At 24.6% G+C, this 12387-nt stretch overlaps 1 protein-coding gene across 6 annotated transcripts in view; it reads left to right on the top strand.

The window, feature by feature from the left end:
- Positions 1 to 9650, top strand: part of LOC122511029 (leupaxin) — a 53163-nt gene extending 43513 nt beyond the window's left edge. For 5 of the 6 annotated variants that reach the window (XM_043626052.1, XM_043626045.1, XM_043626070.1 and 2 more), the window contains 5 exons: positions 1332 to 1664; positions 2368 to 2541; positions 3757 to 3987; positions 6120 to 6240; positions 8473 to 9650. In XM_043626052.1, coding sequence (XP_043481987.1) covers positions 1332 to 1664; positions 2368 to 2541; positions 3757 to 3987; positions 6120 to 6240; positions 8473 to 8618 — 1005 coding nt within the window. In that variant the 3' untranslated portion in view covers positions 8619 to 9650. Of the gene's footprint in view, positions 1 to 1331; positions 1665 to 2367; positions 2542 to 3756; positions 3988 to 4358; positions 5010 to 6119; positions 6241 to 8472 lie in introns of those variants that run through there. The other variant, XM_043626060.1, reaches the window with a different exon arrangement.
- Positions 9651 to 12387: the final 2737 nt, after the last annotated feature.

The following is a 12387-nucleotide window of genomic DNA, read 5'->3' as shown; positions in this document are numbered from 1 at the left end:
CATTCACGCGATCAGGTCTCAATATTTTCACGCTCCACTTTTCTCACATAATCAACCGTCAAAACATTCTCTCTTTCTCTCTCTTCCTCCGTTTCTCTCTTTCTCCATTTCTCTTTCCCTCTTCTGTCAAAATTCTTCAATTATTCGGGATTTTCCATTTTTCCTTCGCGAATCAAATTTTTTTTCTTTCATTTTTATTTTATTTTCGCGATTTTTTATTTGTATTAAAAAAAAGGACTGTAAGAAATGTGGAGAAAAAATTGTAGCATCGGGAAAAAATCGACTCTTTTATTTTGAAATTATTTTTTTAATTCAACGGGAAAAATTGTTTTACGGGATTAAATAAGTTTTTAAAAAAAAGTATTTCAAATTCGTTTTGTTCGAAAATAATTCGAGAGAGAGGGAAAAATTCGTGGTGTCGGAAATAAAATTCTGTTCTATTATTAAATTTACGAATTTTCGCTTATTGAGAAAGAAACAGTTTTGTAATTAAATTTGTTTTTCGGTATTTAATTCGCGGGGTCGAAAAATAAAATAAAGTTTCGTTTCGTTTCAAAAAAAAAAAAAAAAAAAAAATGCTTAGAAAAATAATTCTTTCAAGAAATTATATTCTATTAGTAAATTATTAAATTGAATTAATTTTTGAGATTAAAACATAAAAATTAATGCAATTAAATAAGTTTTTTCAAAGAATTTGGAATTTTTTCGTTTTGAAAATAATCCGGAAGAGAAAAAAATTCGTAGCGTCAGGAAATAAAATTCTATTTCGGTTTGAAAGTAATTCGAAAGAGAAAATAATTCTTAGCGTCAAGGAATTACATTTTATTAGTGAATTCAATAATTTACTAAATTAAAATAAGGGAAAAAGGAAAAGAAGTTGACAATGAAAGAATGGGAAAAAAGGGGAAAAGAAGAGAAATTGAATTAATTTTTTTAATTAAGAAAAGAAATGTTTCCGTAATTAAATTAGTTTTTACAGTAATTAAAATTATTTCGTTTTGAAAATATTCGTAGCATAAAATTCTATTCTTGCAGTAAATTATTAAACTGAATTCAAAATTCTTTTCGTCACGAAAATAATTCGAAAGAGAGAAAAAATTGGCAATATCAAGAAATAAAATTCTATTCTTAGAATAGAATTTAATTAATATATTTCGTTTAATTTATATTTAATAATTGGAAATAGCTTTTTAAAAATAGAAAAATTTAAAAACTAAAAAAAATTCGAAAATAAAATTGTAAAATTAGGAAAATACATCGAGGGAGAAAAAAAAGTGATGAAAATTGATTTGAACCTCGGCGACTGATTTAATTTTCTGTTATTCTTTCAGATCCACGGAAATAATCATCAGCGTCAAACGGTGACAGATTCGCCGTACGCGAAGCCAAACAAAGCAACGAAAAGCTCGTCGAGTCCACTGCCACCGCCGCCACTCGATCAGGGATCCACGAGGATTCATATCCGCGAGACGCACACGCAGCATCTTTATCAGCCACAATACGAGGAGAGTCAAATTGTCACGAGCACGAGCCAGGCGACTCACATTAAACAAAATCAGCTTGATTCTATGCTAGGTAATTTACAGGCTGACATGAGCCGTCAAGGAGTCAATACCACTCAGAAGGGATGCTGCAACGCCTGCGAGAAGCCAATCGTTGGGCAGGTTTGTCTTTTCCTTTTCTTTCCTTTTTCATTTTTTTCTCTTCTTTTTCTTTTCACTTTTCTTTTCTTTTTCCCTTTCTCTATTCTTTTCATTTTTCCCCCCTTTCGTTTTTTCTCTTCTTTTCCTTTTCGCTTTTATTTTCTTCTCCCCTTTCTCTATTTTTTTCCTTTTTCTCCTTTCGTTTTTTCTTCTTTTCCCTTTTTTCCTCTTTTTTTACCCTTCTTTTCCTTTACCCCCTTTCCCCTTTTTTCTCTTTCTCCCCTTTCTTTTCCTTTAACACCATTTATCCTTATTTTCCTTTTTTCCCTTCTTTTCCTCTTCTTTCCTTATTTTCTTTTTTTCTCTTCTTTTTCTATATTTTCCCTTTACACTCTTTTCCCTTTTTTTGCATTTTTTCCACTTCTTCCTTTATTTTCCTTTTTTCCCTTCTTTTCATTTTACACCCCCTTCCCCTTTTTTACATTTTTTCCTCTTTTTTCCTTTTTTCCCCTTTTTCCGTTCTTTTCCTTTTTTTTATTTTTTCCCCCTTTACCTTTCTTTCTCATTTTTTTCCTTCTTTACCTCTTCTTTCCTTTTTTTTCTTTCCTTTGCTTTTCTTTCTCTTTCTTTTCTTTTTTCCCCTTTTTCCTTCCTTTCCTTATTGAATGGAAATTATTTGAAAAACAATTTCAAGAACTATTAAACTGAGATATTTCGTTTGCAGGTGATCACAGCATTGGGGAAAACATGGCATCCGGAACATTTTACTTGCACACATTGCAATCAGGAACTTGGTACTAGAAACTTTTTCGAGAGGGAAGGACATCCGTATTGTGAGCCCGATTATCACAATCTTTTCTCGCCGAGATGCAATTATTGTAACGGTCCCATTCTCGATGTAAGGAGCTCGGCTTCTTTTTTTTTTAAACGACGACAACGACAATCGCATTTTGACAAAAAGTACCAAAAATAGATTCGGTGCCATTTTTTTTTCTTTTCTTTATTTACACTTTCAATTTTTTACAATCGCGCTCGATGAATTTTATTCAAAATTCGGTCGTTTTTATTCAAATTCAATAATTATTGTCGAAGCAACAGAAATATTCAAAGGAAAACTAGAAATATTTTTTAATTATAAATATTCGTAACGAAAAAATATATAAATAAATATTGTTTATATTTATATACAAATCTACCGTATATTTACCTTTTTTTTCGAAAAATTAATTTTTCTGGAAAATTTGAAATGAATTTGTGAATATACGGTATATTTGTATTAACATATAAATATAAAGTATTTTTTTTTATTTACATATAATTGTATAGATTTTTATATAAATATAAAGATTTTCATATTTATATATAAATCTAGGGTGTTGAAAATGCCCCCGAAAAATTAATATTTTTACAATAAAATTAAATTTACTCAAAAATTCTGATTGTAAAAAATACAAGTCAAAAAATTGATACTTTTTGTCGCATGTTTCAGAATTTTTGAAATTGAATTTTGAATTAAAAACTTCGAATTGCAGAAACGATAACTAGTGAAAGAAATCGATACTTTTTGTCGCATTTTTCAGGAATTATCGAAATTAAATTTCTGAATTAAAAACTTGAGATTAGAGAAACGATAACAAGTTTAAAAAATTGATACTTTTTTCACAATTATCAGAAATTAAATTTATTCAAACTCCTGATGATTGTGAAAAATATAACCAAGTTGAACAGTTGATGCTTTTTGTCAAATTTTGTATAATTATCGAGTATTCAATTTTTTAAAATTATTGTTTATTCATTTATTTTTTTATTTATTTTTTATTCATTAATTTTAATTTTGTTTTATTTATTTCATTAAAGTAAAAACCTAGTAAGTCGCATTTGCCGTTAAGGCAAATGTGACTAACTAGGTTTTTACTTTGGACAGCAGCATTAATTTATTTTGATTTTTGTTTTATTTATTTTTTATTCATTTTGTTTTTATTTTTTATTTGATTATTATTTTTAAAATAGTGAAAATTGTATATCATTTGTTGGTACTTTTATTGTTGAAATTGTCGACAAGTCAGGAACGAGGGAGGAACTTTAAATTGAAATTTGCCTTTTTCTCTTTTAGAAATGCGTGACGGCTTTGGAGAAAACCTGGCACACGGAGCACTTTTTCTGCGCCCAGTGTGGAAAGCAATTTGGCGAAGACGGCTTTCATGAGAGGGACGGAAAGCCTTATTGCCGGGAAGATTATTTCGATATGTTCGCGCCAAAATGCGGTGGATGTAATCGGGCAATAATGGAGAATTATATTTCAGCCCTGAATAGTCAATGGCATCCGGATTGTTTCGTGTGCAGGGTAGGAAACTATTTCTATCCACATTCTTTTTCCGTTAAAAACATTCTTTTACAATTTTCAGATTTCAAATTTACCTCCTATTTTTGTTGACCAATTTTTCCCCTTTTCTTCATTTTCCCCTTTTTCTCCATTTTTTCCCTTTTACTTTATTTTCCCCCTTTTTCTCTATTTTGTCCATTTTTCTCTATTTTCTTCCTTTTCTTTATTTTCTCTTCTTTCCCCCCTATTTTCACCTTTTTCTCTACAGAAAAAGGTGAAAATTTTCCCCTTTTTCTCCTCTTTTCTCTATTTTTCCCCTTCTTTCCTTTCTTTCCTCCATTTTTTTAATCTTCAAAATTTTGAGCAATTTTACAATGAAATTTGCAATTCAGGATTGCAAGAAACCGGTTTCCGGAAAATCGTTCTACGCCATGGAGGGCAAACCGGTGTGTCCTAAATGCGTCGGAGTCGATGATGACGAGGAGGAGGAAGAAGAGGAAGCGTAAAAAAAATGCCAAAAATTTTTCGTTGTCGTCGACCAAAAGAAAGAAAAAATGTCTTTCTTGTTGCGTCGCTGGAAATGTTGAACCCCTTTGCCCTCGGCTCCAATTATGAGGAGCCTTCCCGTATTTATTTTTTCACAGGTGATGAACGATGCTGCGCGAGAGAGAAAAAGAGAGAGATAAACAGTACAAAAAAAATATCCAATTTTTCAGGGTCAATTTTTTAGGCGACACACAATGATTTTCGATTTTTCGAAAATTGTTCTTGACACTTTTTTTAAACCCCTAGAAAAATGAATTTTCTCCATTTTCGAAAGAAGAAAAAAAAAGAAAATTGATTTTTCTATTCTTGGAAAACAATTCCAAGGGGGAAATATTCTTCGAGAAAACGATTTTTTTTTGTTGGTCGATGGTATTTTATTGAATAAGAAATATTGTTGATTTTTGTTTGATGAGAAATCTTGTACAATTTGAAAAATAAAGAAAAAAAAGGAAAAAATGAAAAAAAAGAAAAGAAAAAAAAGAATAATAATAAAAGAGGAAAAATTGAATAATACAACACTCTGAATCGTCTTCTCGATGACGTATTTCTCGAGTGTGTTTTTAATGCCCTCTTAACCGCCTGCGGTAACGGGTCAAGGTTAAGAGACGAAGTGATGAGATTCAATCACACATTGAGTTGCCTCTGTGTGAGTTTGAAATCTGATTCAAAAGCGATGCTGCTGTAGTTTTGGGTCGTGTGCAAAAATGACGCGATCGACGGCCGAAGCTTTTAAATGCTTTCGTAATAAAGCTTTGGCAATTTCTACCCGTCAGAACGTTGGGTAGAACGTTAGACGTTGGGCTTTTTTTAACGATTCATTTTTGGTCAATGAAAATGAGAAATTTTTTGAATAAATCGAAAAAGTTGCCTGGAATTAGAAATTTCTATTTTTGTACATTTTCTTTCTTTTAATTTTTTTTTTTTATTTTTATTTATTTCTTTTATTTTTTTGTATCTATTTTTAATTATTTCTTCTATTTTTATTATTTTGTTTCTATTTATATTTTATTGGATTCATATGTATGACCTTTCGGCCTTTTACATTTCCCGTACATAAATTATTATTTTGTTTCTATTTATTTATTATATTTTTGTTTTTATTTATTTTTTATTCTTTTTTATTTATTTCTTTTATTTACTTTTTATTTTTTTACTTTTATTTATTTATTTTTATTATTTTTTGCTTATTTATTTTTTATTCTTTTGGTTTTATTTATTTATTTTTATTTTTTGTTTTTATTTATTTTTTATTCTATTTTTATTTATTTCTTTCATTTTTTATTTACTTCTTATTCTTTTGTATTTATTCATTTCTTTTATTTTTATTTATTTCTTTTGCATTTTTGCAAACGACCCAAAATTACAGCACCGATTTTGAATCAGTTTTCTACTTTTTTTTCATTTCAATTTTTCTCCATTTTTTCAATTTTATATGACTTGTAAAATTGCTCCTCAAATTTGAATAATTAAAAGATGGTGAATATTCTCGAAATTTGTTGTGGTCAAAGTATTTAAAAACATTTATAATCAAACTGAAACGATTGTTTTCTAAATTATATTTTTTATATACAAAAATCGTTTTCAATTGAAAATTTTGTTTGTTTTAGGATTGCAGACAAAAATTTCAGGGAGGATCATTCTTTGATCACGAAGGTTTACCCTACTGTGAAACTCATTATCACGCTAAACGAGGTTCACTTTGTGCTGGATGTCACAAACCAATCACAGGTAGAATTCAAATTTCATATAAAAACTCAACTTTCTCGTTAACTTTCTTTCTTCGTTTTCTCGTTCAATTAAAATTGAATTAAATCGAAATTCAATTTTTGAAATCAGAATTTTAGACTTCGCACTCGTCAATTAATATAAACAGAAAGTAGCAAAAAATAGCTTTAAGATTGTTAGGAAGTAGGAAAAAAGTATCAAGTCAGAAAATAGTAGAAGTCAGGAAAATCGGGAAAAACTCAGGGAAAGTGTAATCGTTCAGAAAAACTGGAAAATATTATCAAAAGTACTGAAAAAATATTAAAGTTTTAGAATTATGGATTTTTATGTCCAGCAAACTTTAAAAATATTAACAAAACTTAATTCTTCTTGAATTGCTTTTTGAAATTACTTTGAAAATTTAAAATCATTTTGAAATGAAATTTTAATACGAAACCTTATAATTTTTCTATTTGTGACAGTAATTGAATTTTACAGAATATGAATTGGAATATTATTTAAAATAATTGAATTCTTGAATTATTTATGTTAAAATTATTACTCATAAATTATTTAGCGAATAATTTTACTTGGAAATTTCAAAAATAATTGAATTTTATAACAGTTGGGTTAAAAAAATTGAATTGAATTTCAAAATAATTGAAATAAATAATTGAATTTCAAAAAGATTTTAAATTAAAATTTTAGAAAATTTGAATTGTAAACGAGAAGATTTCAAAAGTATTTTCAGTGGACATTCTTTTTTTGTTTAAATAATTGAATTCTCAAAGAATTTTCTCGACAATTATTAAAAATGATTGATTTATAAGAATTTTAGTCAAAAATGTTAGAAAAAAATAATTTTAATTGCAATCTTGAAAATAGATTTGAAAATGTAGCAGTTTTGATAAATTATTGTATTTCAAAAAGTTTCAAATTGAAATTTTTGAAAATTTCGATTTTTAATCATTTTTATTCAAAATTTTCTAAAAAGGTGAATTTCCTTGAAACATTTTTATCCAAATAGATTTCAAAATTATTTCAGGGGAACTTTCTCTTTTTCTTTAAGTAATTGAAGTCTCAAAGAACTTTCTCAAAAAAAGAATTACAAATAATAATTAATTTAGAAGAATTTTAGTTATAAATTTTAGAAAATAATTGAACTGAAATCTTGAAAATAATCTAGTAGTCTCCTCGAAAACTACTTATAAGTTCAAAACATCGAAAATTCAAAATCTGAAAAGTTCAAATCCTCGAAAGATCAACTCGTCGAGTTTTCAAAATTCTTTTTAAAAAAATAGAATTCTTTTGAGAAATTTTATTAAAATTGTATTAAAAATAATAGAATTTCTCGCTAGGAATTTTATTATTTATAAAAATAATCGAATTGTTTTAAAGAATTTATTAGAATTTTTTGAAAATAATAAAGTTTTTTTTAATAATTAAAATTGAAAAAATTTCAAAGCATATGATTGAATTTCTTTCAAGTTTCCAAAATAATCCTGTTTTTTAATAATTAAATAATTACAAAATTTTATAATTTAATTTTGTTAAAACTTTTAGAAAATAAATTTATCTCAGAATTTTATTACAATTTATGAAAATAATTGAAATCTTGAGAAGAATTTTATTTAATTTTGTAAAATAATTGAATTGTTTTGAAGAATTTCTTTGATTTTTATAAAAATAATGGAGTTATTTATAATTATAATTGAAAACTTTGCGATCAAATTGTATGAATAATTTCTTTCATGTTTTAAAGAAAATCGAGTTAGTTAATAATTGCAATTGAAAATTTTATGAAAGTTTTTATAAAATAATTATATTCATCTCAAAACTTTATTACATTTTTTTAAAAATAATTTAAATCATTCGAAGAATTTGATTAAAACTTCATAAAACAATTCTTGCTAAGAATTTTATTAAATGTTTTAAAAAGAATTGAATTCTTCCTGTAAATTTTATTAAAGTTGAAAATAACTAAATTTAGGCGAAGAATTTTATTATTTATGAAAGTAATTAATTTGTGATTGGAATGTTATTAGCGGGTTTAAACTTGTACAAATATTGAAAAGAAAAAGAATAAAATAGTATTTTGTTGCACAAAACCAAAAAAAAAGTATTCAAACAGTTACTAATCATAAATAAAGAACTAAATAATAAGTTTTAGTAGATGAGTGCGAAGCGAAAAATAATTGTAATTAAATAATAAATAATTGTCTTTATTATCTATTTATATTCTCTTTTGATTCGCAGGTCGCTGTATAACGGCAATGTTCCGTAAATTCCATCCGGAACATTTTGTCTGTGCATTCTGCCTGAAGCAACTAAATAAAGGAACATTCAAGGAACAAAATGACAAACCCTATTGTCATGGTTGCTTCGAGAAACTTTTCGGATGAATATCCATTTCATGTCTTCCTAAGAAAACATTTTTTTTACTCTTACCGAATAACAGAGTAGTGATTAAATATAACGCAATCTTTTAATCTCTCAATTAATAAATAAAAAAAAAAAAAATAGACGGTACTAAGAGCAGTTTACTGCGATAAAAGATATTGCGTAATAGTCACAAAATAATATACAAATTACCGTGAAAAAAAGTAAATTCTACTTCCAATAAGAAACAATTTTTAGAATTTTTATTTAAGACTCAATTTAGCTTCAGATAGAAAATGACTAAACGGCTATTAATATCATAACTTTATTTGAAAAGAAGTTATTGATAATTAAGTCGTGGCTTTTTTTTAAATTTCTCTTTTAAATAAAAAGTCGTCTGTAGCTAAACGAAAGGGAATTGTTTTTCAGAACAAGAATTGTTCTGCACTTTGGACAAGAAAGAGAGAGAGAGAGAGAGAGAGAGAGAGAGAGGTGCTAACCAAAGTCTGTTTTTTACTAATAATATATGTGGTTTATGAAATTAATTTTTATGAAGAAATCATGAAGTTTTCTTCCATTAAATTAGGAGATACTAATTGTGCCTAATGGACATTTTTTTATAATTATATGTACTACTTAATAGTAATCTTCGATTACCTTTTATTGTTAATTAGATTTTGTTATTCTATTCGTGAAATGTCTGCATTATACACGTAATCTATTAATAGAAAATTAATAATTTTTCTCTGTACAGATTTTATGTAGTTTTTAATTATTAACAAGTCTGCTGTAAAAAAAAGTCGCCTAGTATTTGCAGGTCTCGGATCGATTCTAAGAATATATCATGATTTTAACAAAATTTTTAATTTAATAATTAGTCAAAAAAGTGGATTTTTTAAAAATTTTAACTTATTTTCTTTTAGAAAAATTTAGTTTTTTAAACATTATAAATAATTTTAAGAATCCGTTTTTTTAATAATATTGTAATGTAGTTTTTCGAAACTAATTGTAATTCCAAAAAGAATTTGTGGACAATTTAAGAAACTAATCAATTCTTTAAAGAATTTTAATTAATGGTTTTTTTTTTAATTTTGAGAATTCTAAAAATTATTTTTTTAAGGCAATTGAATTCCATCGAAGAATTATATTAAATTTTTTTTTAATAATTAAATTCTTTCGAGAAATTTTACTAAAAATGTATTAAAAATAATTGGATTCTCACGAAGACTTTTATTACTATTTTAGAAAATAATTGAATTCTTGCGAAGAATTTTATTAAAATTTGTAAAAAATTTTATTAAAAATTACAAAAAGAATTGAATTCTTTCGTATAATTAATTATTTTAATTATAATTAAAAATTTTGATAGTATTGAAATTTTATGAAGAACTTCTTTCAAAATTTTTTAATAATCGTGTTTTTTAATAATTGTAATAAAAATTTTATTATTTAATTTTATTGCAGTTTTAAAAAAATAATAATATTCATCTCAGAATTTTTAACAATTTTTGAAAGTAATCCAATTTCTTCGAAGAATTCAATTCATTCAAGAAATTTGATTCAAATTGTATTGAAAATAATTTAAGTTCCGCCAAGAAGTTCAATATTGATGAAAATAATTGAATTCTTGCTCATAATTTTATTAAATTTTTTTAAAGAATTTTAATAAAAATTACAAAAAAAAATTGAAAATTCAATTCTTGACAAGAATTTCATTTAATTTTGAAAAATAATGGAATTCTGGCGAAGAATTTTATTACTTATGAAAATAAATGAATTTTCGAGAAAAATTTTATTATTTATGAAAATAATTGAATTCTTGCCAAGAATTTTATTACAAGTTTTAAAAAGAATTGAATTTTTTTCAATATTTTTATTAAAAGATTTTTTGAAAATAATTAAATTCTTGTGAATAATTTTATAAAAATTTTTGAGAAGAATTGAATTTATTCTAATAATTTTGTTAAAATTATGAAAATAATTCAATTCTTGTGAACAATGTAATTGAAATTGTTAAAAAGAATTAAATTATTATAGAAAATGTATTTAAATTATATGAAAATAATTGAATTCCTTCGAAGAATTTCATTAAATTTTGAAAAATAATTGAATTCTGGCGAAGAATTTTATTATTTAAGAAAATAAGTGAATTCTCACGAAGAATATTATTATTTATGAAAATAATTAAATTCTTGGGTAGAATATTATTAAAAATTTTTTAAAGACTTTTATTAAAAATTGTAAAAAAAATGCATTTTTTTTTTGGTAAATTTTATTAAAATTGGATTGAAAATAATAATTTAATTTAGAGGAAACATTTTAATTATTTAATTAAATTGTTTTAATGAATTTCTTTGAATTTTTTTATTATAGTTGAAAATTTTTAAAATAATTGAATTTTACGAAAAATTTTTTCAAATTATTAAAATAATTTTGTTTGTTAATAACTGTAGATGAAAATTTTATTATTAAAATTTTGTTTGTACCTAATAATTCAATTCTTTTCAAAATTTTATTAAAATTTTTAAAAATAAAGCTGAATTTTTTCGAGAACGTTATAAAAATTGTACTGAAAATAATTAAATACCTGAGAAGAATTTTATTAATTATAAAAATAATTTATTTCTTGAATTTTTTTAATTGAAATTTCAAATAATTGCAATGTAAAATCTTTTGAAATTTAATTACGATTCTGAAAATTACAAATGCAATTTTTTCCAGAAGTTAATTATTTTTCTTAGAATTTTTAAATAAAATTTTTCAAAACTTTAATAATTTTTAAAGGAAAATATTAAAATAATAATTTTTTTAAATAAATAAATTTTCTATTTTTTCAATTTCTAAAATTGTTTTCGGGAATTCGATTATTTTCCAAAAATTTGAATTTCGATTTTTTTAAAACCTCATTTATTCAGAATTTTTAAATAAAATTTTTCAATGTTCATTAATTTTTGTTTAATAAATATTTGAATACTTGTTGTTATTTATTTGTCGACAAGGAATTAAAATTTCAAAATACTTTTAGTGTAAAACTTGCTTTTGAAATTTAATTAAAATTAGATCTGCAGTTCTTGAAATATTTTCTAAAATTTTCACTGAAATTGTTTTTCAAATCAATTTTTATAAAAGAAAGTTGCGCGAGAATTGAATTATTTAAATACAAAAATAAATAATAAAAATTGCAATTTTGTAACTTTACTTATGGATTTTTTGAATTTTAGAAAGAAAATTTATAGACTATTTAAGATTTTGAATAATTTGATATTTTTGGATAAAATTTCCTCGCTTTACTGTCCTGTGAAAATGCTGTTATTGTAAAAATTCTATGGGAATTAATTTCACTAAAACACTAATCACTCTATTTAAAAATTAATTGTCAAACTTTTGAGCTGTAAAATTATTTGAAAGACCTGACTTCACTCGAGGACAGAATATCTTAATTATTTATATAATAATGTAATTATTATTATATAGTATAATTAACTAATCTTTAGGAAAGTCGAAAAAATCGCTCTTTTGAAAATAGTCGGAAAAAAGTAAAGAAAATCTTACAATCCGAGGTCTGAATTTGCTTATTTTTTGAAGCCTTCGAGTCAACATCGAATCTCTTTTCAATATTGTCATCTTTTGTATCTATCTCTAGGCATATGTCATTATATAAATGTTGCTTATTTAACAATTTTACTCTCTTTATTTCTACACATTCCTATAAAAGTATATTTTTATTTTATGGTTACAATTTTATTGATTCAAAATCATTCGCTATTGAAAATTGAGAAAAAAAATACGTTC

The sequence above is a fragment of the Leptopilina heterotoma genome, unplaced genomic scaffold (assembly GCF_015476425.1).
Source record: "Leptopilina heterotoma isolate Lh14 unplaced genomic scaffold, ASM1547642v1 Lhet_121, whole genome shotgun sequence".
In the NCBI taxonomy this organism is placed as follows: Eukaryota; Metazoa; Arthropoda; class Insecta; order Hymenoptera; family Figitidae; genus Leptopilina; species Leptopilina heterotoma.
Note: the sequence above shows the minus strand (reverse complement) of the source record. Positions and strands in the feature narration are given on the sequence as shown.